This window comes from Vipera ursinii, assembly GCF_947247035.1.
Source record: "Vipera ursinii genome assembly, chromosome: 1".
Lineage (NCBI taxonomy): Eukaryota > Metazoa > Chordata > Lepidosauria > Squamata > Viperidae > Vipera > Vipera ursinii.
In genome coordinates this window covers 10,024,002-10,051,924 of record NC_139512.1, presented here as the reverse complement: position 1 = coordinate 10,051,924, position 27,923 = coordinate 10,024,002, and the positions used below count along the sequence as shown (strand labels likewise).

At 47.1% G+C, this 27,923-nt stretch overlaps 2 protein-coding genes across 2 annotated transcripts in view; both read right to left on the bottom strand.

Moving 5' to 3' along the window:
- Positions 1-8,102, bottom strand: part of SHC2 (SHC adaptor protein 2) — a 46,964-nt gene extending 38,862 nt beyond the window's left edge. Inside the window, exon 1 of the mRNA XM_083364311.1 lies at positions 7,602-8,102. Coding sequence (XP_083220437.1) covers positions 7,602-8,087 — 486 coding nt within the window. The 5' untranslated portion in view covers positions 8,088-8,102. The remainder of the gene's footprint in view (positions 1-7,601) is intronic.
- A 9,198-nt stretch (positions 8,103-17,300) lies between these two features.
- Positions 17,301-23,055, bottom strand: CIMAP1D (CIMAP1 family member D). Its single transcript, XM_083364992.1, has 3 exons — positions 22,950-23,055; positions 19,801-19,908; positions 17,301-17,982 (listed from the first exon to the last, which is right to left on the bottom strand). The coding sequence occupies exons 2-3, from the start codon at positions 19,844-19,846 to the stop codon at positions 17,495-17,497; spliced, it is 534 nt and encodes a 177-aa protein (XP_083221118.1). The 5' UTR covers positions 19,847-19,908; positions 22,950-23,055; the 3' UTR covers positions 17,301-17,494.
- Between the last annotated feature and the right edge of the window lie 4,868 nt (positions 23,056-27,923).

The window sequence follows — 27,923 nt, the reverse complement described above, 5'->3', positions numbered from 1 at the left end:
ACTCCCCTGTCTGAACTAAGCGGGTTCTCCAGGAAGCAACCTCTCCTAGGACAGGGGTAGGCAAACTTGGCTCTTTTATGACTCGTGGACTTCAACTCCCAGAATTCCTGAGCCAGCCATGCTGAGGGGGAAGGGAGAGGTTTCCAAGCTGAGCCATGCTGACTCAGGAATTCTGGGAGTTGAAGTCCACGAGTCATAAAAAGAGCCAAGTTTGCCTACCCCTGTCCTAGGTTTTATCCTGGGGGTTGTTGTTGTTGTTGTTGTTGTTGTTGTTGTTGTTGTTGTTTGCAGTTATAATCCCCACTAATTCAAGCTTCAGCCACATTGGCTAGGGAGTTTGCAATCTCAACCCAATTGGAGACAGTTGCTATGATCAATCCTAATAATTGATCACTTCTAGTATTTTCTTTATTTGATTCATTCATTCATTCACTTCCTATAGCCGCCTATCTCCTTCAATGACTGTGGGCAGTTTATAATTCATTTTGAGTTGTAGAGATCCGTTTTAAGGGGTGGCCTCAAACTGGATTTATTATTTATTTTATTTTATATTCTGGCTTTATTTTTATAAAGAACTCAAGGAGGCAAACACACACAATATTCCTTCCTTAGAGTTCAATACAGCTGACGTGTACAAGATTGGGAAAAATAGCTTTAACCTTCAAGCATCTAGTTCAGTGTTTCTCAACCTTGGCAACTTTAAGACAGGTGGACTTCAACTCCCAGAGTTCACCAGTCAGGATGTGTAGATTTCAACTTCCAGCAGAGTGGCTAGGGAATTCTGGGAGTTGAAGTCCACCAATCTTATGATGGCCAAGGTTGTTCGGTACCAGCCTGCTACCGGCCCTGCAGAAAAGGCAGGGACAACCCCTTTTACAAGAAGGCAAGAGGCTGGAATTAAGCCTGCCAAATTTATTGATACAAAAATAAACAAGACACGAACCAAGAAACAGGAGCTTTTCAAGCGGTTGCCTTCAGCAAACCAGCCCTCCCACGCATTCCCCCTTAAATACAGTTCAGGGCGTGGCTTCTCTCTGCCTCCTTCCGAGGTGCCCCATTGCCTTCCTCTGTTTACTCCTGATTGACTGCCTCCTGCGTCAGGCGTCCTTGAACAGGGCCAGCTGTGGGTCATCTTCATCCACGCTGTCAGGCTCACACAGCTGGGTCTCCGTCGTGACCAGGTGTGAGGGGCCTGGCTGAGGGCTCTCATCAGCAAGCTCTTCAACACCCCCCTCCTCCTCCTCTGAGTCGTCCGACCCAACTGCCGAACCCACAGGCTGACCCTGAATCACAACAAAGGTTGAGAAACACTAAGCTAGCTCAGTTCTGTTGCATATAACCCATGGGTGCTCTCTAGGGTGAAATCCTAGTTTAAATGCGTTCAGCTGATCTTGCCAACCAACGAGGATAAAAATAAAAATTCTTTCAATTGTCGGTCTGCGCAGTTTGTCATAATGAGTAAATATAGCCTGTTGCTTCAAGCTGGTCCAACATTTTTTTTTTTTTTTGCATTAAGGCTTAATCCCTGACTTCCTCAACCGAATTTCAGAGCCCCACAGCACCCCAGTGTGATTACTGGGAATTAGCAAGGGAGGCTGTGTCCTCCCTTTCACAGTTCAGCAGCTGTCACCCGGAATCCTTAAAACTGTTTTGCAATTCATGGCAAACAAACCAAAAGCCTCACAAATCAGCAGCTTTTGTTTTCCCAGTGCTGCGATTTGCTTTAGTTCGTATTCCTTTTTATTTATTTATTTTTACATATTTATTTATTTATCCCTTCTGCTTGATCCCAGTCAAATGAGCAAATGTACGGTAAATCAGGGGAAACATCAGCAGCAAAACGTTAAGATTTCCTTGAAAAGCAGGAAAACGACCAATGATAAACAACAGCAATAGAGGGCTTTGAAATCTAGAACCACCATTGTAAAATATCCAGGGAAACCAGGGGAAAAGCTCGAAAGATTTAGCATTTTCTTAAAAGACACAAAGAAGGTGCAAATCGAGAAAATTCCATAAAACTTACTGTTGGTTGAGAAGACCCTTCCCCAAAGCACCCGAAACCAGGGCTGAAAACCCCTGAAAACATTTCAGGGGATGATTACAGCTCCCAATCTGAGTATACTACGGAAGACCTGCCATTTGCAGAGAGTCCTCCACTTACGACCGTCGTTTAGCAAATGTTCAAAACTATGGACAACCTCCCCCAAAGATACTTATGTTCCAGTTTCAAATGTCTGTGGAGATTCTCGGTCAATCAGGTCCCAAAGGTGCTGTTTCAAGAGACAACTGCAGTTTCTTTTTCCTTGAAGATATTTCGCCACTCATCCAAGAAGCTTCTTCAGTTCTAACTGATGAGTTCTTCTTATCTTCTTGGACAAGAAGTGAAGCATCTTTAATAAGAGACTGGACAGGCATTTGTCTGAAATGGTATAGGGTTTCCTGCCTGAGCAGGGGGTTGGACTAGATGACCTCCAAGGTCCCTTCCAACTTCTTCTTCTTCTTCTTCTTCTTCTTCTTCTTCTTCTTCTTATTATTATTATTATTATTATTATTATTATTATTATTATTATTATTATTATTATTATTATTATCTCCAAGGTCCCTTCCATTATTATTGTTGTTGTTGTTGTTGTTGTTGTTGTTATCTTTAAGGAAAAGCAAAGAAACTCCAGTTGTCTCTTGAAAAAGCGTCTTTGGGCCCCTGGTTTTGAAGTTTCAAAGATGCATCCACATTTGGACCCGTTTTTATCTCTTCATGCCTACAGTGGGACTAGAACTCACAGTCTCCTGGTGATTGGCCCAAGGTCACCCAGCCACCTTTCATGCCTAAGGTGGTGCTAGAATTCACCAGCTCCTGGGTTCTATTCTGGTGCCTTGTCCACTAGACTAGACCAAACTATTTCTCAATAAATGAAATCCTGCCAATCCCCAAATATGCAAAGGTTTTCCCAACCCTCTTAACACAATAATAATACTAATACTAATACTAATACTAATACTAATACTAATACTAATACTAATAATAATAATAATAATAATAATAATGGAGGAGGAGGAAGAGATCTTGGAGGCCATCTAGTCCAACCCCCTGTTCAGGCAGGAAACCCTATACCAGACATGTCAAACACAAGGCCCGGGGGCCAGATCCGGCCCGCGAAGTGGTTCCATGTGGCCCGCGAAGCCATCCTGGGAACAGCGAGGGAACGGTCCCCACTGCCTTGGCCCTGGCCCAGAGACCCTCCTCCCGCCAGAGACCCTCAGATCTGTCCCACTCCTGCCCAGGCCCCCATAGGCACCCTTGATGCGAACGATGTAGAGATGGCCACGCCCACCCAGTAGGCCACGCCCACCCTGGCCATACCCACCTGGCCCCCTGAGGGCAACCGCAATGCTGATGCGGCCCTCAATGAAATTGAGTTTGACACCCCTGCCCTATACCATTTCAGACAAATGGATGTCCAATCTCCTCTTAAAGTCTTCCACTGTTTGAGTATTCACAGCTTCTGGAGTCAGGTTGTTCCACTGGTTAATTGTTCTCATGGACAGGAAGTTTCTCCTTAGTTCTAGGTTGCTTCTCTCCTTGATTAGTTTCCATCCGTTGCTTCTTGTCTTGCCTTCGGGTGCTTTGGAGAATAGCTTGACTCCCTCTTCTTTGGGGCAGCCCCTGAGATACTGGAAGACGGCTATCATATCCCCCCATCGTCCTTCTCTTCATTAAACTAGACATACCCAATTCCCGCAACCATTCCTTATATGTTTTAGCCTCCACTCCTCTAATCATCTTTGTTACTCATATATTCACAAATACTGACATTTTCCCACACAATAGCTTCAGAAAGCATGCACTTTACTTTCAATAGGATTCCATTTTTCCCCAGAGTTTTTGAAATGATTTCAGTGCCAGGGGTCTTATGTTTGAACTCTTCAAGAGGGAACTGAAGACTTGCCAATCTGCATTCCATACCCTCCATTGTTTTGCATCTAATGGCTTTACAGTAATTTGTAAATCATTTCCATACAAAAGCCAAGTCCCAACCCTGTTCAGCTAGAACTGCAACGAAATCCCTTTCATGCGTTTTTTTATTTTTAAGTCATCTTATCTTGCCACTGTTCATAAGAAAAGAATGAATGTTTCGCACCTTAAGTTTTTATTCTCTGTACTACAGATCAGGGGGGTCTCCAAATGTGGCGAGCTTAAGACTTGTGGACAGACCCCTTGCTACAGATATTACTACGAAACCTGCAATTTTGGAAGTCTTTAAGTCAGGGATTCCCCAGCCCCCAGTCCACGGACCACTGCCGGTCCGTGGCATGCTAGAAACTGGGGCATGCGTAGGATGCAAAGCAGCACACAAAAGCACACCCCCTCTTATCCAAGGGCAAACATCTCTCCATGGAACTGGTCCCTGGTGGCCAAACCGTTGGGGCCCACTGCTTTAAGTTAAAACCTTATTTATTTATTTACTGAATTTCTATGCCACCTGTCTCACTAATACAGTGAAGTCCTCAACTTACAACAGTTCATTTAGTGAGATAAGATAAGATAAGATAAGATAAGATAAGATAAGATAAGATAAGATAAGATAAGATAAGATAAGGTAAGGTAAGGTAAGGTAAGGTAAGGTAAGGTAAGGTAAGGTAAGGTAAGGTAAGGTAAGGTAAGGTAAGATAAGATAAGATAAGATAAGCTCTTATTGTCATTTGTTTACTGTGGGCACAATGACACACATCAAAAATGAAATTTAGTTGCAATAATAATTTAGTTGTAATAATAATAATAATAAAGTTGGAAGGGACCTTGGAGGTCATCTAGTCCAACCCCCTGCTCAGGCAGGAAACCCTATACCATTTCAGACAAATGGCTGTCCACTCTCTTCTTAAAACTTTCAATGTTGGAGCTTTCACCACTTCTGGAGGCAGGTTGTTCCACTGGTTAATTGTTCTGACTGTCAGGAAGTTTCTCCTTAGTTCTAAGTTGCTTCTCTCCTTGGTTAGTTTCCATCCGTTGCTTCTTGTCCTGCCTTCAGGCGCTTTGGAGAATAGCTTGACTCCCTCTTCTTTGGGGCAGCCCCTGAGATACTGGAAGGCTGCTATCCTGTCACCCCTCGTCCTTCTCTTCATTAAACTGGACATTCCCAATTCCAGCAACCGTTATTTATAAGTTTTAGCTTCCAGCCCCCTAATCATCCTTGTTGCTCTTCTCTGTGCTCTTTCTAGTGGCCGTTTGAATTTGCAACGGCGCTGAAACAATTGACTGATGACCGTTTTTCATACTTGCAAGCATTGCAGCATCCCCCCACAGTCATGTGACCAAAATTGAGATGCTTGGCAACTGACTTGTGACGGTTGCAGTGTCCCGGGGTGGTGGTCAGGTCACATCCCCTTTTGCATCTTTCTGACCAGCAAAGTCAATGCAGAAGCCACATTCACTTCACAGCCATGTTACTAACTTAACAGCTGCAAGGATTCACTGAACAATTCTGGCAAGAAAGGTCGTAAAGTGGGGCAAAACTCACTTAACGACCGTCTTGCTTAGCAACAGAAAGGTTGGGTTCAATTGTGGTCATAAGTCAAGGACTACCTGTGCAGAGACTCTGGGCAGCTGACGATACAATGAAGGTTTAAAAGTACAAAAAAAACATCAAAATAGAATAAAAAGTTAAAAATTAAATTTAAAAACTCAGATGATGGGCAACCTGGAGGTGAGAATCTTCTCTGTCCCATTAGCCTCTCCCAAAGGAGCAGTCCCTTGTTGTTTTTAGCAATAATACAACCTATAAAGATAGAGAGATTTATTTCTCTCTTTTAAACGGCACATTAACAGTCTGTGCGGGTGTGTTTTTTATTGATCACATTTTTGAATCGGCTGTCTACCTCCCTCACTCTTCCGTTTTATGTTATTTAAAACAAAAGGGTTATTTTCAAAAACAAGAGATTGTCCCCAAATGAGCAGATAATTATTGTGCTTGTACAATTACTGCTCAAGATGGCATTAATAAAAGACAGCAAGCAAAGTATTTTAAGCCGTTCTGGTGTTATTAAAAAAAAGAAGTATAAATTCCTGAGCATAGCGCCAAAGTCTCCACTACGTCGTTGTTTATCAATGATTAAAACAAAACAGTTTGGTTGAAATATCTATATTTTCGCAGCCAAATTGTTTATCAGCGCCGGATTGTTAGTTCACAACCAAGTGAATGCAGAACCAAGGAACTCTCTTCCTATTGTTTTATGGGAGAAGGCTGGAGAATATTTTCCCCTGAGCTTTACACTAAATGGAAATTACATATTTACTTTGTTGGGATTCAGCACAAGAAAATACAAAGAGAAGCGAACGCTTGGAAATCTACTAGACAGGGTGACGTATTCAACTGCCAGCACACGACCCCTTAGATCCCACGCTAGCCAATGACCAACTCTGGCCACAAATTGTTTTGTTTGGTTGTTGTGATGTCACCGTATGCTGTGCGTGGAGGACTCCGTTGTCCAGCTTGTGAAGGAACCGGCGATAATTTGGTGCTTTATTTCTTGTAACCTTATTGAACGAGGAATGATTGAGAATCTCTTCCCTCAGCTAGGCCACATGAGGAAGTGAAGAGAACTCTGAAAGGTTTGCTAGCCCAATTTAACTGTCAACATAAATTACCCCTAAATTAATTAAGAACAAGGGGTTAGTTGTGCAATTCCATCTGCTAATTGATTTAAAGATGTACTTTCCAAAGGAGGCATGAGGAGACCGTGTTATTCAAAGACATGGTTCTCTGTTATTCAGATTTTAGCCCTGCTTTCTGATCTTCCCTTTACTAGTCTGGTGATTGTTATCTACAATTTACAGGGTGGTCTGTAAATGATCATTTCTCCTTCAAGTTTAGCCAACACCGTTATCATCCTAGTTGGTCTCTACAATCCTCCAATTTCCAGAATAACCTTTGAAGGTGCAAACAAACAATCTTGGAATCCGTAACTCAAGAGATAAAATGAGATAGGCTTCCTAAGCTGCATGCAGCACTATCAAAATCTTAGAAATGGCCTGTTACTTGAGCATTTTGCTCAAGGTGATTGTAAGGAGCTTTATATTCTGCTTCTAATATCGTTCCAGGCCAAAACACCAATTAAAACAACGACGAGGCAACGGCATCAGCTCATAACAATAAGGACTGGAGTTTAAATAGGCTCAGAATATTCACTCTACCACCTCCTGCCTATAATGTATTAGGGGCACCTCAGTGGAGGAGAAACTACGTCACACGTTGCCTCTGAGCATCTACCAAGCGCAGTTTCCAAAGATCTGAGAGAGACGGAGAGGGAATTGAATCACCAAAGCCCACCTGAACGGTTAAGAAGTGGAGAAAAACAATAAGATAATTCTGCTAATCAAAGCCCCAATGCTTCCTCCGTTGGAACTGATGAGCAGGGCTAAGTTGGGGGCCATCTGCTCGGCAGATGATCCAGATGCTAAATGCGGCAAGCCAACCTCCCAAATCAGCAAAACTCCCCAAACAAACATCGAATGGACCCCAGACCATGTCTTCCCCCCCCCCCACAACAAAGCAAGGTAGCTCAGCTGCTTTGTTTGGTTGCGGAAAAGACGAAAGGCTACTCACCCGGACGATGTAGGAGACGCCGGGCCCTAAAACTCTCTCGTCGGGATGCAGCCAACCTTGGACCGGTTTGCTGATGAAACTCCCTTTACGGCTCCACTCCTCCCCAGAGGCTCGGGGTCCCGGGCCCCGAGGCGTCTTCCTGCCCCCGGGCGAACCTCCTTTCAGCCTACTGCAGGGCGTGGCACAGACTGGTTGGCAGGCACCGAGGACAGCGGCCAGGCCTGACCCTGAGGAGGGGACCGTGACACTGCCAGCCTCTGCCAGGCCACCGCTTTTGGCCGATGCCGAGAGATCTTTGCTGGCGCTGGAGGGGCTGCGGCTGAGAAAACCGGACGGGCCGGAGAATTTCCACTGGGGCATCTTAGGGAGGAGGGTGCAGAAGGTGGTGACCACCTCCTGTTCCTCCCCCAGGGGAGACGGGCCAGGGGGGCTCAGGGGGGCAGCTGAGGAGGGCAGAGGGGTGGCTGCGGTGACCTTGCTGCTCATGGCTGGCTTCTCGGAGGGCGTCAGCGAGTCCTTCCGAAAAGGATCATACTTGGATTCTGTCTGCTGTGGACGGTCTGGCTAAGTGCTTTTAGAGTGCTCAGATGACTCCTCTGCCCGGCTCGCCTATCATCCCTGCCACAGCACATCAGCCCCCCCCCACACACACACACACTACACTCCCTCCCAAGCTTAGAAACAACCTCCCCCACCCAACCCCGTCCCCTTGGGAAGATCAGTTCACACTATGATGTAATGGCACTGTGGTTTCTCTCTTTTCCCACCCACCCCCTCTGCTTGACCAACTGCTGCACGCTGGGAGGATGGAACCGCTGGAGATGCTTCTTCTTCTTCCCTCCGCGGGCTGGCCGGATGGATGGTTGCCCATCTCCTTTCAGCCATAGTGTAGAAGGTGGAGAGGGGGGAGGTACAGGCAAGGGGAGCGGAACATGATGTTTTGGTTTCGAGGAAGCATTACAAGGGAGGGAGGGAGGGCGGGAAGAAAATAGGAAAGAGGGAAGGAGGGAGGGAGGGATTGATGGACGGAAGCAAAGAATGAAGGAAAGAAAGAAAGAAAGGAGGGAGGCAGAGGGAGAAGAAGGGAAGGAAGGAAGGAAGGAAGGAAGGAAGGAAGGAAGGAAGGAAGGAAGGAAGGAAGGAAGGAAGGAAGGAAGGAAGGAAGGAAGGAAGGAAGGAAGGTATTTATGTGTGTATACTGGAGGTGGTGACCCTCTGAATGCTGTATGCAACGAAATTTCATTTTAATGTATGCTGATTACTGTACATTCAAAGTGACAATAAAGTTATTCTGTTCTGTTCCACATGATGAGGAAGGAAGGGGGGAAGGAAGGATGGAAGGAAGGAAGGAAGGAAGATAGTTGATGGGGAAGGAAGGAAGGAAGGAAGGAAGGAAGGAAGGAAGGAAGGAAGGAAGGAAGGAAGGATTTTGATGGGGAAGGGAGGGTGGGAAGGAGGGAGGGAGAAATGGAGAAAGGAAGGGAGAGTTAAGGGGAAGGAAGGAAAGAGGGAAGGAAGGAAGGAAGGAAGGAAGGAAGGAAGGAAGGAAGGAAGGAAGGAAGGAAGGAAGGAAAAAAGATGGGGAGGGAGGGGGAATGGAAGGAAAGAAGGAAAGGATGGAAGGAGGAAAAGAAGAAAGGAGGAAGGAAAGATGGAAGGAAAGAAGGGGAGGAAGGAAAGGGAAGGAGGGAGGGGAGGGAGGGAGGGAGGAAAAAAAGATGGCGAGGGAGGGGAGAAGGAAGGAAAGGAGGAAAGGAGGGAGGGAGGGAGGGAAGAAAGAAGGAAGAATGGAAGGAAAGAAGGGAGGGAGGGAAGGAAGGAAGGAAATTGAAAGTGATTGAGTATTGCGATTTAATTCATTTTTCTGCTGCTGTCACCAGGAGCTTTACCAGTCAGGCTGACATTTACGAAGACACGCTCAGAGAAGGAAATCTAATAAGAAATAAAAGGCTAAAGCCAAATTTAGATGAGAACCAAATTAAGCCATGTTCATCCGAAGGATTTCAGGTGTCAAGACCTGTTGCACACCTGGCAACCGCATTCAGAAAGCAACAAAGCCAGGAGCTTCCCTATTCCCTTGGGGAACCTTCAGTTAGGAAATGCCACAAGCAATCTTTGCAATCTCAGCAGACCGCCCCACCATGTGATCCCCTTTCCTTCCCCACAGCCACTCTAAGATATGTGGACTTCAACTCCCAGAATTCCTCAGGCAGCCAACCCTTTCCTTCCTTCCTTCCTTCCTTCCTTCCTTCCTTCCTTCCTTCCTTCCTTCCTTCCTTCCTTCCTTCCTTCCTTCCTCTTAAAGCAGGGGCCCTCAAACTTGGCCACTTTAAGACTTGTGGACTTCAACACCCAGAATTCCCCAGCCAGCCAGGCTGCCTGAGGAATTCTGGGAGTTGTAGTCCACAAGTCTTAAAGCGGCCACGTTTGAGGGCCCCTGTCTTAAAGTTTCCTTAAAACCAAAATAGGGGAATTCTGGCAGTTGAAGTCCACCTGTCTTAAAGTTGCCAAGTTTGGCGATCCCTGCTTTAAGGCGTCTGCTGAGGTCTTCATTCAACAGTGGCACTGGGAAACCATCATTTTCTAAGGTTCCTGGAACTCACGATGCGTCTGACCATCATTTGTGTCCCCAGGAATCTGCATAGCTGGGGCTGCTTCATCAGTGTCACCATCAAACTCATTTTAGCAGCAACTGGGTAGCAGAAACAAACTTCATCACGTAGGCCTACTTCAGGGGTAGGCAACCTTGGCTCTTTTATGACTCGTGGACTTCAACTCCCAGAATTCCTGAGCCAACCATGCTGAGGGGAAAGGGAGAAGTTTCCAAGCTGAGCCATGCTGGCTCAGGAATTCTGGGAGTTGAAGTCCACGAGTCATAAAAGGGCCAAGGTTGCCTAACCCTGGCCTACTTGAGTAATAATATGGCATTCAATTTATATACAGGTAGTCCTTGACTTACAATCTGATTTAACTTCATTTCAAAGTTACAACAGCCTTAGAAAAAGTGACTTGCAACCATTATACCACCCCCAATGGTCACGCCATTGCAATTTGCCACTTGGCAACCACTTACATTTATGACAGTAGCAACGTCTTGTAGTCACGTGATCAGAATCTGCGGCCTTCCCAGCCAGCTTTCGACAAGCAAAGTCAATTGAGAAAGCTACATTTAGTTAACAACTGCTCACTTAATGGCGCAGTTAAAGTGGTCACAAAATCAGGTCTGACCCTAGGATGTCTGCCTTTAAAACTGCATTGGCTTAGGATGGAAATTCCGGTTCCAATTGTAGTCGTAAGTTGAAGTTTACCTGTCAAGAGCCAGAAATCAGGAGATTCAGGCAGTTCAAATGAATATATAGGTTTATTGCAAGCTTAAGCTCTCTACAGAATCTGAACTATGAACAATCAAAGCAAGTTGGTGGTAGATGAGGAATTCACGGACTGAGATCTCCTGTGGGTGTGAAGAGAATTGAGACTGATGATATACTTGACCCCTCCCTCAGGCTCAGTCTGGCCATCCCCTACAATACCTTTACTGCCGGACTCCCAGCGATTCTAGGTGATTTACAATTGTTAAAACATTTAATAATAAAGGATAATAGAAAAACACCCTGCAAAACAGAGAGAAGAACAGGATGGGGGAAAAAATAAACCCAGAAAGGAAGGAGGGAGGGAGGGAGGGAGGGAGGGAGGAAGGAAGGAAGGAAGGAAGGAAATGGGAAGGGAGAGGGAGAGGGAGAGGGAGAGGGAGAGGGAGAGGGAGAGGGAGAGGGAGAGGGAGAGGGAGGAAGGAAATGGGAAGGGAGAGGGAGGAGGGAGGGAGGAAGCAAAGGAAATGGGAAGGGAGAGGGAGGAAGGAAATGGGAAGGGAAAGGGAGAGAGGGAGGAAGGAAATGGGAAGGGAGAGGGAGGAAGGAAATGGGAAGGGAAAGGGAGAGGGAGGGAGGGAAGAAACGGGAAGGGAGGGAGGGGAGGAGGAAATGGGAAGGGAGAGGGAGGGAGAGAGGAAATGGGAAAGGAGAGAGAGGAGGGAGAGAAGGAGGGAAGAAGGAAGGAAGGAAGGAAATGGGAAGGGAGAAGGAGGGAGGGAGGAAATGGCAAGGGAGAGGGAGGAGGGAGGGAGGGAGGAAATGGGAAAGGAGAGAGGAGGGAGAGAAGGAGGGAAGAAGGAAGGAATGAAGGAAATGGGAAGGGAGAGGGAGGGAGGAAATGGGAAGGGAGAGGGAGGAGGGAGGGAGGAAGGAAATGGGAAGGGAGAGGGAGGAAGGAAATGGGAAGGGAAAGGGAGAGGGAGGGAGGGAAGAAACGGGAAGGGAGGGAGGGGAGGAGGAAATGGGAAGGGAGAGGGAGGGAGAGAGGAAATGGGAAAGGAGAGAGAGGAGGGAGAGAAGGAGGGAAGAAGGAAGGAAGGAAGGAAATGGGAAGGGAGAAGGAGGGAGGGAGGAAATGGGAAGGGAGAGGGAGGAGGGAGGGAGGGAGGAAATGGGAAAGGAGAGAGAGGAGGGAGAGGAGGAGGGAAGAAGGAAAGAATGAAGGAAATGGGAAGGGAGAGGGAGGAGGGAGGGAGGGAGGAAATGGGAAGGGAGAGGGAGGAAGGAAATGGGAAGGGAAAGGGAGAGGGAGGGAGGGAAGAAACGGGAAGGGAGGGAGGGGAGGAGGAAATGGGAAGGGAGAGGGAGGGAGAGAGGAAATGGGAAAGGAGAGAGAGGAGGGAGAGAAGGAGGGAAGAAGGAAGGAAGGAAGGAAATGGGAAGGGAGAAGGAGGGAGGGAGGAAATGGGAAGGGAGAGGGAGGAAGGAAATGGGAAGGGAAAGGGAGAGGGAGGGAGGGAAGAAACGGGAAGGGAGGGAGGGGAGGAGGAAATGGGAAGGGAGAGGGAGGGAGAGAGGAAATGGGAAAGGAGAGAGAGGAGGGAGAGAAGGAGGGAAGAAGGAAGGAAGGAAGGAAATGGGAAGGGAGAAGGAGGGAGGGAGGAAATGGGAAGGGAGAGGGAGGAGGGAGGGAGGGAGGAAATGGGAAAGGAGAGAGGAGGGAGAGAAGGAGGGAAGAAGGAAGGAATGAAGGAAATGGGAAGGGAGAGGGAGGGAGGGAGGAAATGGGAAGGGAGAGGGAGGAGGGAGGGAGGAAGGAAATGGGAAGGGAGAGGGAGGAAGGAAATGGGAAGGGAAAGGGAGAGGGAGGGAGGGAAGAAACGGGAAGGGAGGGAGGGGAGGAGGAAATGGGAAGGGAGAGGGAGGGAGAGAGGAAATGGGAAAGGAGAGAGAGGAGGGAGAGAAGGAGGGAAGAAGGAAGGAAGGAAGGAAATGGGAAGGGAGAAGGAGGGAGGGAGGAAATGGGAAGGGAGAGGGAGGAGGGAGGGAGGGAGGAAATGGGAAAGGAGAGAGAGGAGGGAGAGGAGGAGGGAAGAAGGAAAGAATGAAGGAAATGGGAAGGGAGAGGGAGGGAGGGAGGAAATGGGAAGGGAGAGGGAGGAGGGAGGGAGGGAGGAAATGGGAAGGGAGAGGGAGGGAGGGAGGAAATGGGAAAGGAGAGAGAGGAGGGAGAGAAGGAGGGAAGAAGGAAGGAAGGAAATGTGAAGTGAGAGGGAGGGAGGAAATGGGAAGGGAGGAGGGAGGGAGTTAGGGAGGGTCAGTCCTCTTCTCCAGACTTTCTAAAGCAGCCTCACCATCTGCTCCTATCCAGCTCCTTGGGGACAGGAGAGAGGATGACACTTGGTAATGAGATCGTGTTTCCCCTGTTAACTGCGAAGCCATTCTGAGCCCTCCGCTTTGGAAGCCGGCTTATCCTTCGGTCGCACCTTGCCTGGCGCACGTGGGTGACATAATTAGTGTGAAAAGACTCCGCTTCTCTTAGCCCACTTGGACGCTTCTCCACCGCAGTTGTCTTCATGTAAAGAGATGGGGACAAGAATTTGGAAATGCTCCACTAACTCCCCCAAACATTTCTTCCTAACAGGCTCTGATTATGTTTGGGCGAGTGAAGATCCCGTAACATTGTGAGAGGCCACCTGCTTGAAGGTCAAGCAACTGGAAAGGCCCACGTTAAAGTTCCAAATTCAGAATGGAGCTGGAAGGGACCTTGGAGGTCTTCTAGCCCAACCCCGTGCTCAAACAGGAGACCCTGTGCAATTTGAGACAAATGGCTGTCCAGTCTCCTCTTAAAAGCCTCCAATGATTGAACACCTAGGACTTCTGGAGGCAGGTTGTTCCACTGGTTAATTTATTTATTTATTTATTTTTATTTTATTACATTTATATACCGCCCTTTCCCGGAGGACTCAGGGCGGTTTACAGGGAATTAAAAACCAAAAATACAAAAGTTAAAACCAGTTTTAAAAAGATTAAATTTATCCCTGTACAGATAAAACCCCAGTTAAAATAAATTAGTCCTCAGCCTGGGCCAGAGAGCTCGAAGAGCCAGGTCTTCAGGCCCCGGCGGAATGAACGGAGGTCGGGGGCAGTCCTCAGCTCCACAGGCAGCTGGTTCCAAAGGGCAGGCGCCCCCACTGAGAAGGCCCTATCCCTGGGTGTTACCCGCTGGCAATCTCTTACCGGTGGGACCCTGAGAAGACCCTCCCTGTGGGAGCGCACTGGACGAAGGGAACTTGATGCTGGCAGCAGGTGTTCCCTCAAATACCCCGGACCCAAGCCATGTAGGGCTTTATAGGTAATGACCAGCACCTTGAATTTCACCCGGAGGGCAACCGGAAGCCAATGCAGCTCGCGGAGTAGAGGTGTTACGTGGGAGTATCGGGAGACCCCCATTACGACTCACGCGGCCGCATTCTGCACCAGTTGAAGCCTCCGAGTGGTCCTCAAGGGCAGCCCCATGTAGAGAGCGTTGCAGTAGTCCAAACGGGAGGTCACGAGCGCATGAGTAACTGCGCGTAGGGCATCTTGTCCTCGCTGTTAGGCAGTTTCTCCTTTATTCCAGGTTGCTCCTCTCCTTGAGTACTTTCCATCCATTGTTTTTTGTCCTGCCCTCAGGTGCTTTGGAAAATAGGTTGACCCAGTGCTTGGATTCAAATATGTGAACTGTTATGTATCCAGGTGCAGGCATCTGCATAGCAGCGGCCACTAGGGGGCGTTGGCCTGGACGGTTTTGGCGGGAAACCCAGTTTCGGCGGGAAACCTAGGGCCAACCACATTGGCTAGCCGCCTACCTGGCCAGGTATATAAGGAGGCCAGGTAGCCGTTGTTCTCCAGTATGAAACCCCCCACAATAAAGAGCTGAACACGTACTCCGGCTGGCATCTCTTCCTTGCGTAGGACCCACTACATCACATGAACAACCAGTTCTCCGTGTGGGATGCCGCTTCCGGAAGTCCATTCTGGGCCTGGGCAACAAAAAATTAGCTACCGGTTCTGCCGAACTGGTGTGAACTGGCTGAATCTCATCACTGCCCCTCCTCCGAGATCCAGATTGTATGACCCTGTGGTTCTTTTGTCAAGCATGAAAGATTGGTTGTTTCCCTAAGATTTGGGCCTGGGAAGTTAAGTGGACCCCAGCTGGTTGATTGGTGTGTTTCGATCCAGCCTTCAGACCAGAAACGGAATGATTTCAGTCACTGTATGTAAATTATACTAGCTGTTCTGTACCTTTATTTTCTATTTTATCCCTGTTTGGCTTCAGCCCTCCAGGCACTTATCTTTAGCCCCCACAAGCGAGGGAGGCAGCCAGATTTAAATATTTATATTTAAATAAGTAAACTTGTGGTCTTTTGTTTGCTTGGGTCTCACCCTTAGCCAGTTAATGCATAAATCATTTTTAAAGCTGCCAAAGGCAAAGGGGAATAGAGAAAGTATAATTGCTTAAAGGGAGGTGCATTTTCTATGCCGTACGACGCGAACACAAATACAATCCAGCAAGGAAGAGAACAAAAATATCCAAAAAAAAAAAAGTTGCAGACCTCTTAACGTTGCTTGAATAAACAGATTCCTCATTTTGCAAAGGCACGATAGGTATCTGACAGTGAAAAACAAATCACGTAACCCGGCTTTCACGCCTATCTAAATAAACTCAACTGAAAAGAATATTACTATTATTTACCTTGTGTTTAAGAAAAAAAGGAAGTATCAGCTTAATTTCGCTGCACAACAATGTTAAGGAGACACATTAAAAACCATGGCAGCTGATACCCTGAATCCCAAAGAGGTAACAGTATATGACAAAAAAGATAATTTTTGTAGATAAGTTAGACCATACAAAGCATACTAATAATATACGTTGCGGTTTTGTGATGTTCTTGTGGTGGGAATTACGAATTTTTGTTCACAGTCAAAAATATACAGTAATGTTGATAAGGATGGATAAACGTTGATTAACTAAAATGTGTTGCATGAATTCTATGCTGCGCTTAATTTACACAACCGAAACATCAAAGAAGTGACTGTAATCAATAAGATCAAGTAAAATTAAATAGTACAGCAGTGTATAAATGCCAGAGAAGCTTGTCATCAGGGCCACAGTCCCCAATCAGAAGATAACAATAATAATAATAATAACATCAGCACTAATAGAAACATCAATATGTCTTATTTACCATTAGAATTCATTCCAATTGCCTCATTAAAACAGGAGTGTCCTGCCTTTCAAATTATTCATTATTAATTTCCAGTTGCTCAAATACTGCCAGAAAAGAAAAAAAGAAAAGAAAAACTTTTAAACATAGATAACTTTCCAAATTCAGTTTTGATAATAGATAATAGGAAAAAAATGATCTTTCCCCCGTGGTTATAGCGAGCTAAAAACATACTTTTTTGAACAAGCTGGCCTGGCCTGATGGGGGACTGGGGGGGTTGTTATTGTTATTTTATTGGGGTTTTAAGATGTATTAATTGTTTTTAGTATATGGGCATGTTTTTAATTATTTTTTAACTTTTGTAATTCTGTATTTTTATTCTTGCCCTGTTCACCGCCCTGAGTCCTTCGGGAGAAGGGCGGTATAGAAATATTATTAAATTAAATTAAAATTAAATTAATTGGCTGCAAAGGAAATCCAAAGCTTCTATTCTTTTTATTCTTTCTTTCTGCGTTTTTTTTCTTTTATTTCACTGTATTTAATCATAATCATAATAGTAAAGTTGGAAGGGACCTTGGAGGTCATCTAGTCCAACCCCCTGCTCAGGCAGGAAACCCCTATGCCATTTCAGACAAATGGCTGTCCAGTCTCTTCTTAAAAACTTCCAATGTCGGAGCATTCACAGCTTCTGGAGGCAGAACTCAAGACAGCGAGGAAATCCCCCCCTCCTCCTATTTTCCTCACAACAACGACCTTGTGAGGTAGGTTGGGCTGAGAGAGGGATTGGTCCATAGCCACCCAACCAGCTTTCGTGCATAAAGCGGGACTAGAACTCACCAGCTCCTGGTGATTGGCCCATAGCCACCCAACTGGCTTTCGTGTATAAGGCGGGACTAGAACACACAGTCACCTGGTAATTAGCCCAAAGTCACCCAGTTGGCTTTCAAGTCTAAGGCGGAACTAGAACTCATCGTCACCTGGTTGATTGGTCCAAAGTCACCCAGCGAGCTTCTGTGACAGGGGTGGAATTAAGAGTTCAGTTTCCTTCCTTCCTTCCTTCCTTCCTTCCTTCCTTCCTTCCTTCCTTCCTTCCTTCCTTCCTTCCTTTCTTCCTTTCTTCTTTCTTTCTTTCTTTCTTTCTTTCTTTCTTTCTTTCTTTCTCTCTCTCTCTCTTTTTTTCTTTCTTTCTTTTTTCCCCTTTTGCTTTCTTTTCTCCTGCTTTCACTAATTTGCATTAGTTTTTATGCTTTTTGTAGAAAAAAATTAAAACAATTCATAATTAGGAATTAATAAGGAATAATTTTTTTAAAAATTTTTTTTTGAAAAAAAATTACTCCAGAAGACAACCACCCCCCCTCTCCTTTCTGCTGCCCTACCACTTTGGAGCATCCGCGATAAACGGCATGAGGTATTCGGAGTGACGAACCCCCAAAGAGTAAGACGGCCCCCTTGTCTTGTGAACGCTGACTTTTTCTGGGCTGTGGGCCCCTGGCCCGGGGGTCTGGAAGGCTCTCGGGGGCTTCTGGAGCCTCTTCAGCATGGAGAATGCTGGGGGGCGGCAGAAGCAGAGGGCAGGTGCCTGGGAGTTGTAGTTTGCCGGGCCTGGCGTTTGGCAAGGTCCCTTGGAAGCGGTGCCTTTAGCGTTCCGGCCGGAGATAGCAGCCCGGCTGGGCTTGGAGTGTCTGCCGGGAATCCGTGCTCTGAGCAGTGAAGGGAGGGTGTAGCTGTTGGGAGCCGGAACGGCATCCAGTGGACGAGATTTAGGGCGGGCACCTATGGAGAAGGTGGGTGCCCGCTGCTGAAGGTTGAGTCCCAGCTTCTCTGGACTGTATGTACCCGGTCCGGGGGTTTGAGGCAGAGCTGGGGAAGGTGCAGAGACAAATGTAGAGTTTAGAGACTTTTTGTAATGGGTGTCAACGCTGCGAACGTCGAATGTTCTTGCTTGACAAGAGATGAAGAAGCAGCCATCTCCTACGTTAAACTTGTGTATTGCTTTAAGACAGGGGTAGGCAACCTCGGCTCTTTTATGACTCATGGACTTCAACTCCCAGAATTCCTGAGTCAGCTATGCTGACTCAGGAATTCTGGGAGTTGAAGTCCATGAGTCATAAAAGAGCCGAGGTTGCCTACCCCTGCTTTAAGAGATTGAGTTTAAGGTTGGGAGGGGGGGGAAGAGGAGGATGGGACCTTCAAGGCCATCTCTCTAACTAAAGAAGATAAGACCTTGTCGGGTGGAAGGGAAACTGGATTCTTTAAATTAATTGGAGAATATGATTAATGACAAAATTAGAAAGGGGGAGAATTGTCTTTTAATATATGGTGCAAGGGGGAGGAGATTTCAGATTCCAGCTTCCTTCGAGCAAGCATTTGCCGATGTATTAGGCTGAATAAAGGACTTTTTTATTTTTATTTTTTAAATTTTAATTCCATTTATATCCCGCCCTTCTCCGAAGACTCAGGGCGGCTTACAAGCTTAGCAGTAGCCTTCATTCTATGTATATGCCTGCTTATTAGGGCTTTCACACAAAACACCCCAAGCGGCATTATTACAAAGTCAGCTTAATTGCCCCCAACAATCTGGGTCCTCATTTTACCTACCTGGGAAGGATGGAAGGCTGAGTCGACCTGGTTTACTTTTAAGGTAAACAGTGCCTCAGAGTCACTTGAGAAGCCCATACAACTTGACAGCAGGTGGTGGGAAGAGGGGAGGGAGTTGGCCTTAGGAACCAGGAGCAAAGCAATGAACCACCAGGGCAGAGAGTTCCTCCAGCTGGGTGATTTTAAGATGGGTGGACTTCAGTTCTGGCCTGCCTGCTTCTCTCTCGCCCCCACCCCCGCCTGCTTCCTTCCTTCTTTCCTCCCTTCCTATTTCCCTTCCTCCCTTCTTCTTTCTTTCTTTCCTCCCTCTCTCCCTCCCTTCATCCTTTCTTCCTCTCTCTCTCTCTCCCTCCCTCCCTCCTTTCTCCCTCTCGCCCTTCTCCTTCTTTGCCTCCTTCCTCACTCCCTTCTTTCTTTTCTCCCTCCTTTCTTCCTCCTTCTCCCTCCTTCACCCCCTCCTTCCTTCCCTCCCACCTCCTTCCTCCTTGCTTTCTTCTTCTCTCTCTCCCTGCCTCGTTCCCTCCTCCCTTCCTCTATCTCTCCTTCCTTTCTTCCTTCCTCCCTCTCCCCACTTTCCTCCTTCCTCTTCCCTCCCTCCACCTTCCTTACACCTTCCTTTATTCTTCTCTCTCCCTCCCTCATTCCCTCCTTCCTTCCTCTATCTCTCCTTCCTTTCTTCCCTCCCTCCTCCTTCCTTCCACCTCTTCTCTCCCTCTCCCTCCCCTCCTCCCTTTATCTCTCCTTCCTTCCTTCCTTCCTCCCTCTCCCTAGTTTCCTTCCTTTCTTCCCTCCCTCCTCCTTCCTTCCACCTTCCTTTCTTCTCTCTCTCCCTCCCTTTCCCTCCTCCCTCTATCTCTCCTTCCTTCCTCCCTTCCTTCCTTCCTTCCTCTCCCTACTTTCCTCCTTCCTTTCTTCCCTCCCTCCTCCTTCCTTACACCTTCCTTTCTTCTCTCTCTCTCCCTCCCCTCCTTCCTTCCTTCCTTCCTTCCTTCCTTCCTTCCTCCATCCCTCTCTCCCTCCCTCATTCTTGCCTCCTTTCCCTCCTTCCCATTCCTATTGTCATTATTGCTTGGCGCTTACCTGGAGGTTTTGCTCGTCCCAGCATGGAGTAAGAAGGACCCGTCATCCTGCCGAAGCGTGTGTGCTCAGGGGACACATAGTAACAGGGTCCAGGACTTGCATCGTGGCCTGAGAAGAAAAAACAAAGAGAGAGAATTATTTGTAAACAATTCTTCGGATCTAGGGTTAATGCTTCAGTTTATTCTAGCATTTGGCTGGTAGTAGTAATAGTGGGTTAGGACGCTGAGCTTGTCGATCAGAAGGTTGGCAGTTTGGCGGGTCGAATCCCGAGTGCCGCGTAGCAAAGTGAGCGCCTGTTACTCGTCCCAGCTTCTGCCAACCTAGCAGTTCGAAAGCACGTAAAAATGCAAGTAGAAAAATAGGGACCGCTACGGTGGGAAGGTAACAGCGTTCCGTGCGCCTTTGGCGTCTAGTCATGCCGGCCACATGACCACGGAGACGTCCTCGGACAAGCGCTGGCTCTTCGGCTTTGAAACAGAGATGAGCACCGGCCCCTAGAGTCAGAAACGACTAGCACGCATGTGCGGGGGAACCTTTACCTTTTAGTAGTAGTAGTAGTAGTAGTAGTAGTAGTAGTAGTAGTAGACAACTTTATTGTCATTTCAACAATATACAGTACAGTACACAGTGAAACAAAACGACGTTTCCCTAGGATCAAGGTGCTACATCAGACGACACGAATCAAAAAAGAACAGAACACAAACTACACATAACTCTAAACTAAAAACTTTTTTTAAAAAAACTACAAATACAAGTATTTATAGTTCCAGTTTCTTCGTGTTGAGAATTCTAATGGCTTGTAGGAAGAAACTGTTACACAATCTGGATGGCCGAGCCCAAATGCTCCTCTACCTCTTTCCGGATGGCAAAAGAGTGAAGAGTGTGTATGGGGGGGGTGTAATCAGCCACAATGTTTCTGGCTTTACGGATGGATGCAACGTGTGATGTAAATATCCATGACGGAGGGAAGAGCAACCCCGATGATCTTCTCTGCCATCCTCACTATTCGCTAGTAGGGTTTTGCGATCCGAAACGGTGCAGTTTCCAAACCAGGCAGTAATGCAACTGCTCAGGGTGCTCTCAACAGTCCCTCTGTAGAAGATTGTGAGGATGTGTGGTGGAAGCTGTGTGTTCCTCAGTTTCCTCAGAAAGTAAAGACACTGGTGGGCCTTCCTTGTTATGGAACAGGTGTTGAGGGACCAAGTGAGATTCTCCGCCAAATGAACACCAAGAAATTTGGTGCTCCTTACAATCTCCACGAAGGAGCCATCGATGTTCAGAGGAGAGCAGTCATATTTTGTCCTCCTGAAGTCAACAACCATCTCTTCTGTTTTGTCTACATTCAGAGACAGGTTGTTGGCTTTGCACCAGTCTATTAACTTCTCCACCTCCTTTCTATATGCTGACTCATCGTTCTTGCTGATGAGTCAATCAAGGTAACAAGCATATCCAACACACTTTCCAAACAATAACCCTATGAGGTGGGTTGTTTGGACTGAAAGTGATTGAAGTCCACACATTGTAAAGTTGACAAGGTTGAGAAACTCTGGTCTATAAAGTCCAATATCGGGCACCCATCCACTTTTGCAGAGAACGGGTGTCTGAAGTCTGCATCCAGTTTTGGTCACCACGATGTAAAAAAGATGTTGAGACTCTAAAAAGATTCCGGAGAAGAGCAACAAAGATGATCAGGGGACTGGAGACTAAAACATATAAGGAACGGTTGCTGGAATTGGGTATGTCTAGTTTAATGAAGAGAAGGACGAGTGGGGACATGATAGGAATGTTCCAATATTTGAGGGGCTGCCCCAAAGAAGAGGGAGTCAAGCTATCCTCCAAAGCACCTGAAGGCAGGACAAGAAGCAATAGATGGAAAGTCATCAAAGAGAGAAGCAACCTAGGACTAAGGAGAAACTTCCTGACAGTGAGAACAATTAACCAGTGGAACAACCTGCCTCCAGAAGCCGGGAATGCTCCAGCACTGGAAGTTTTTAAGAAGAGGTTAGACAACTATTTGTCTGAAATGGTATAGGCCAGGGTTTCCTGCCTGAGCAAGGTTGAACTAGCACAGAGGTCCCCAACCTTTTGGGCACCAGGGACTGGTTCTGTGGAGAGAGGTTTTTCCGTGGACTGGAGAGTGCGTGGTTTTGTGTGCTACCTGCATCCCACAGATCGGGCTTTGCTCGTTTGTGTGGATCAGTTGCTGGCATGCCGTGGCCCGGTACTGATCCACGGACTGGGGGTTGGGGACCCCTGGACTAGAAGACCTCCAAGGTCCCTTCCAACTCTATTATTATTATTAAGTCACCAGTTCAACTTTCCTAAGGTATTTCAGTGCAATAGTGCAGTCTGTATTGGCATCGGGCCACAGCATCACACTTATGACTACTGTAGCATCCCCCATGGTCATGTGAACAAAATTTGGACGCTTAGCAACTGACTCATATTTATGACACTTGCAGTGTCCCCGGGACACGCGGTCCCCTTTTGCGACCTTCTGACAAGCAAAGTCAATAGGGAAAAACCAGACTGACTTAACAACCGTGCTGTCAACTTAACGACTGTAGTGCTTCACTTGACAACTGTGGCAGGAAAGTGTCGCAAAACAGGGCAGAATTCACTTCACAAATGTTGCATTCAACAGCAGAAATTCGGGGCTCAGTTGTGGTTGTAAGTCGAGGACTACCTCTATTTACGACGGTTGCAGAGTCCTGGGGGCACGTGATCACCACTTGTGACCTTCTCAATCAACCTCCGACAAGCAACGACAATGGGGGAAGGAAGCTGGATTCATTTAATGATTCACTAAAGAAATATAGCGATTCACTTACCAACTGCAGCAAAACAGTTATAAAATCAGGAGTGACTGCCTTCACAGTCGCCTTGCTTAGCAATAGAAATTCTGGCCCCAATTGTGGTCGTAACTTGAGGACTTCCTGTATCTGTCCCCATCTCCTATCAGAGGCAGTTACGAACGATGGAAATTTTAGTGCAGGGGTCTCCAAACCTGGCTGGCTGGGGAATTCTGGGACTTGAAGTCTACAAGTCTTAAAGCTGTCAAGTTTGGAGAACCTATTTTAGTGGAAGCATCTCTTGAGTGACCATCCCCCGTCTTACAGGTTACGACGCTCAGCAATGCTGTTGCTCACCGTGATTGTTGAGCCTCTGACGAAAGGAATAAGCAGGACTGGTGAAGCGGGTATAATCATGGTTGACAAATCCAATCGTGGGCGGTAAGCTGTAACATCCAGGTCCAGGACCTAAGAGGACATGAGAACATTTTTTTTTATTTTTCTTTAGTCTTCATTAATTTCATGATTATATCCTCTTCTAAAAAGGAAAACGTCACTCAACCTTTTCACCCACTGTACCACTTTTAGGATATGGCAACATCCGAGTACCACCAGTCGCCTAGCAAGGTGTCAAAAACTTGATGACCAAAAAAGGAAAAAAGTGATGAAGTACAGGTAGTCCTCGACTTACAACAGTTCGCTTAGTGACTGTTTGAAGTTACAATGGCACTGAAAAAAGCGCCCCCCAAGCCACAGCCGAGCAAGACACCTGCCTGCCCGCCCGGCGGTGCTCTTCCTCCTGTCCGAGGTTTTCATTTTCAGGATGGTTGTGTACCACCTGCCAGGTGCCAATGTACCACAGCTGGTACCCGTACCACTGGTTGGAAACCCCTGGTCTAGCCCAAGCAGGAAGCGCAACACCAGGGGTCCCCAACCTAGTGGGCTGTGGCCTGCTGGCCACTGGGCCGCAGGACAGGCTGGCCAGTGCGCGCACGTGTGCGTGAACATGCCCCCACTTGCGGTAGCGCCGCAGTTGCGGCGCGTGAAAACAGTCTGCCACCGCACTGCGGGATGTGAAAATGGGACACCACTGTGCCTCGTGGGGGGGGAGAATGGGACGCTGCCGCCACGCTGCAGGGTGCAAAAATGGGACGCCGCTGCACCTCAGGAGGGGGAAACGGAACACTGCTGCGGTGCTGCGGCCACAAAAACGGACGGCGCTGAGCCCCACAAGAACGGGACAGGGCTAGCGAGTATCATGCAAGTGCTAGCCACACCCATTTGCATCACATGTGGTGCTCGTGGTCCCATGTGTGCATATAAACTGCTTCCCCCTCCCTTTCCTTCTGGTCCACCAACCAAGAAAGGTTGATGACCTCTGCCCTACGCCATTGTTTATTTTACATCCCACCATTCCTCAGGGCTTCTTGCAAGCGGATCACAATCTTATCCGCAGAAAAAGGTTGCAAAGTAGTTTGGGTTCAGAGTCTGAGCAAGGGTGTGGGGGGGGTGGAATAGACCTTTTATCCCACTTTCATTCCTCTTATGAGTAACTCAAGTCAACAAACATACATAACAGGCCTTCCTCCTACTACTTTCCTCACAACAACTCTGTGAGGTGGGTTGGGCTGGGAGAGTGGGAGGGGCCCAAAGTTATTCAGCTGACTTTCAGGTTTAAGATGGGTCTAGAACTCACTGTCTCCTGGTGATTGACTCAAAGTCAACCCTACTGGCTTTCATGCCTAAGGCGGGACTAGAACTCACAGTCTACTGATGATTGGCCCAGAATCACCTAGCCAGTTTTTATGCCTAAGGCGGGACTAGAACTCACAGTCGCCTGGTGATTGGCCCAAAATCACCCAAACAGCTGTTATGCCTGAGGTGGAATTCTAAATTCTAATTCTAAATTCACCTTCTCCTAGTCCAGGGGTTGGCAACCTTGGCTCTTTTGTGACTCGTGGACTTCAACTCCCAGAATTCCTGAACAGTATGGCTCAGCTTGGAACCTCTCTCTTTCCCTTCAGCATGGCTGGCTCAGGAATTTTGGGAGTTGAAGTCCACGAGTCACAAAAGAGCCAAGGTTGCCTACCCCGTCCTAATTTCTAGCTAGATGTTTTAACCATTAAACCAAACAGGATGTTAACAAAACACCTTTTTAGAGATTTTTTGAAACAATCATTTTGAATAGTCTACAGATTCCTCTTAAATAAGGCAAATCATTTATACACCAATGCATCTAACTAACAACTTCCTGGTTATGTTTACAAAATGTACAAAAACATGCTTTGCTTATTTTTTATTTATTTATTTATTTATTATGGGACTTATATGCCGCCCTATCTCCCAGAGGACTCAGGGCGGCTAACAGCAATAAAAAACAACAGTACAAAAGTTAAGAAAAAATTAAATAACAGCCCCAAATATTAATTACACAGTTAAAAATTAAAACTTTTAAAAACCCATCATCAATCCAGGTCAGCCTGATGGAAAAGGAACGTTTTGAGGTCGCGGCGAAAGGACCGGAGGTCCGGGGCCATCCGAAGCTCAAGGGGAAGTTGGTTCCACAGGGCTGGCGCTCCCACAGAGAAGGCCCTTCCCCTGGGGGTCGCCAGCCGACATTGTCTGGCCGACGGCACCCTGAGGAGGCCCGCTCTGTGTGAGCGCACTGGGCGATGGGAAGTCGTCCCCGGCAGCAGACGGTCCTGCAGATATCCTGGGCCTAAGCCATGTAGGGCTTTAAAGGTAAGCACCTTAAATCTCGCCCGGAAGACAACCGGTAGCCAATGCAGCTCACGCAGGAGGGGTGTAATATGGGAGTATTGGGATGCTCCCATCACTACCCGCGCGGCCGCATTCTGCACCAGCTGGAGCCTCTGGGTGGTCTTCAAGGGCAGCCCCATGTAGAGAGCATTGCAGTAATCTATCCGAGAGGTAACGAGTGCATGAGTGACCGTACGTAGGGCATCTCGGTCCAGATAGGGGCGCAACTGGCGCACCAGGCGAACCTAGGCAAATGCCCCCCTGGCCATGACTCCAATATGATCTTCAAAACTAAGTCGTGAATCCAGGAGGACGCCTAAATTGCGCGCCCTATCAACGGGAGGCAACACCTCTCCTCCCATAACCAAAGATGGAACCTCTTGGACAAGTCGAGATGCCGGTACGTAAAGCCACTCAGTCTTGGCTGGGTTGAGCTGGAGCCTGTTCTTCCCCATCCAAATCCATACCGCTTCCAGGCAACGGGACATCACATCGAGGGCATCACTGGCTTGGTTCGGGGTGGAGATAAAGAGCTGGGTATCATCGGCATATTGATGATACCTCACCCCGAAACCACGGATGATCTCACCCAGCGGCTTCATATAGATGTTGAACAGGAGAGGCGAGAGTACCGACCCCTGAGGCACCCCACAACTAAGGGGCCTAGGGGCTGACCTCTGCCCTCCTGTCAACACTGTCTGCGAACGGCCCGAGAGGTAGGAGGAGAACCACCGTAAAACCACCTAACCCAGGGATAGGCAATCTTGGCTCTTTTATGACTCCTGGACTTCAGCTCCCAGAATTCCTGAGCCAGCCATGCTGAGGGAAAAGGGAGAGGTTTCCAAGCTGAGTCATGCTGGCTCAGGAATTCTGGGAGTTGAAGTCCACGAGTCATAGAGATGCCAAGGTTGGCCTAGGGCAGGTTGCCTACCCCTGGCTTAACCCATAACTGGTTGGATTCACAAAATACACCAAGCCACAAGCCATGGTTTACAATCCACACAGGCTATTTTTAAAATCTACCACCCAAAGTATATAATCTTGTCCCTTTTCTCCTGACCTGTCTCAAGGGCTCCAATCTTTGGGGATTTCTTTGGCTGAGAGTCTTCCATCTTCAACCCACACATTTCTTTGATGAAGGAGAGCTGGTCTTCTGTTTTGCTTCTCCACTCCTCCCCTCCTTCCCACCAAGGCCACTTATGAAAAAAGGCCAACAATTTTTTTGCAATGGAGGAACAAGCAAACAAACTAACAATGTGCCCGCTCCAAGCAAAAGAACAACCCAATTCAAAAGGGGGAGGGGGAAATGAATTTATACCATCCAAAGCAGACTTAGTGGGAAAACAGTGTCTGGGGAAGCTCGGAGAAGTGAAATATAATTCCATGGGGTGCGTCCTTGGAGATAAAAAGATGAGCTGTAAGCAGAGACGCAGCAGGTGGCCAAAGAGGGATTCTGTGTGTCAATTATTCTTTTTTCATCTGATCAGGGTAGCTCACATAAAGCCAGCAGACTACTGAGGTGGTGGTTAATTTGCTGGGAGGGGATCTTGAGGTACGGATCCACTAAAAACAACCATGGATTTAACTACCTTTGTTTTGTTCAGCCACTTGGAACCCCTGGATTAATATGGCATCCATTTTGGTCACTACAATATAAAAAAATAGGTTGAGACTCTAGAAAGAGTGCAGAGAAAAGTAAAAAAAGGATGATTAGGAGGTAGAGGCTAACACATAATAATAATAATAATAATAATAATAATAATAATAATAATAATAATAATAATAATAATAATAATAATAATAATAATAATAAAGTTGGAAGGGACCTTGGAGGTCATCTAGTCCAACCCCCTGCTCAGGCAGGAAACCTTATACCATTTCAGGCAAATGGCTGTCCAGTCTCTTCTTAAAAACCTCCAGTGTTGGAGCATTCACCACCTCTGGAGGCAGGTTGTTCCACTGGTTAATTGTTCTCACTGTCAGGAAGTTTCTCCTTAGTTCTAGGTTGCTTCTCTCCTTGACTAGTTTCCATCCGTTGCTTCTTGTCCTGCTTTCAGGTGCTTTGGAGAATAGCTTGACTCCCTCTTCTTTGTGGCAGCTCCTGAGATATTGGAACACTGATATCACATCACCCCTCGGCCTTCTCTTCATTAAACTAGACATACCCAATTCCAGCAACCGTTCCCTATATGTTTTAGCCTCCAGCCCCCTAATCATCTTGGTTGCTCTTCTCTGTACCCTTTCTAGAGTCTCGACATCTTTTTTACATCGTGCTGACCATCGTGATGCAGTATTCCAGGTGTGGCCTTACCAAAGCATTGTAGAGTGGTATTAGTACTTCACTTGATCTTGATTCTATCCCTCTGTTAATGCAGCCTAGCACTGTGTTGGCTTTTTTGGCAGCTGCAGCACACGGCTGGCTCTTATTGAAGTGATTGTCTACTAAGACTCCGAGATCCCTCTCACAGTTACTACTACTGAGCAAGGTACCACCTATACTGTACCTATGCATTTGATTGGTTGAAAGAATTGGGTATGTCTAGATTAATGAAAAGAAGGACATGATAGCAG

Coding starts and splice junctions, on each gene's coding strand:
- CIMAP1D (XM_083364992.1), bottom strand. CDS start 19,846: ATGACGGGTCCTTCTTACTCCATGCTGGGACGAGCAAAACCTCCAG. Junction 17,983..19,800: donor GGGACGAGCAAAACCTCCAG/GTAAGCGCCAAG, acceptor CACCTTCCCCAG/CTCTGCCTCAAACCCCCGGA.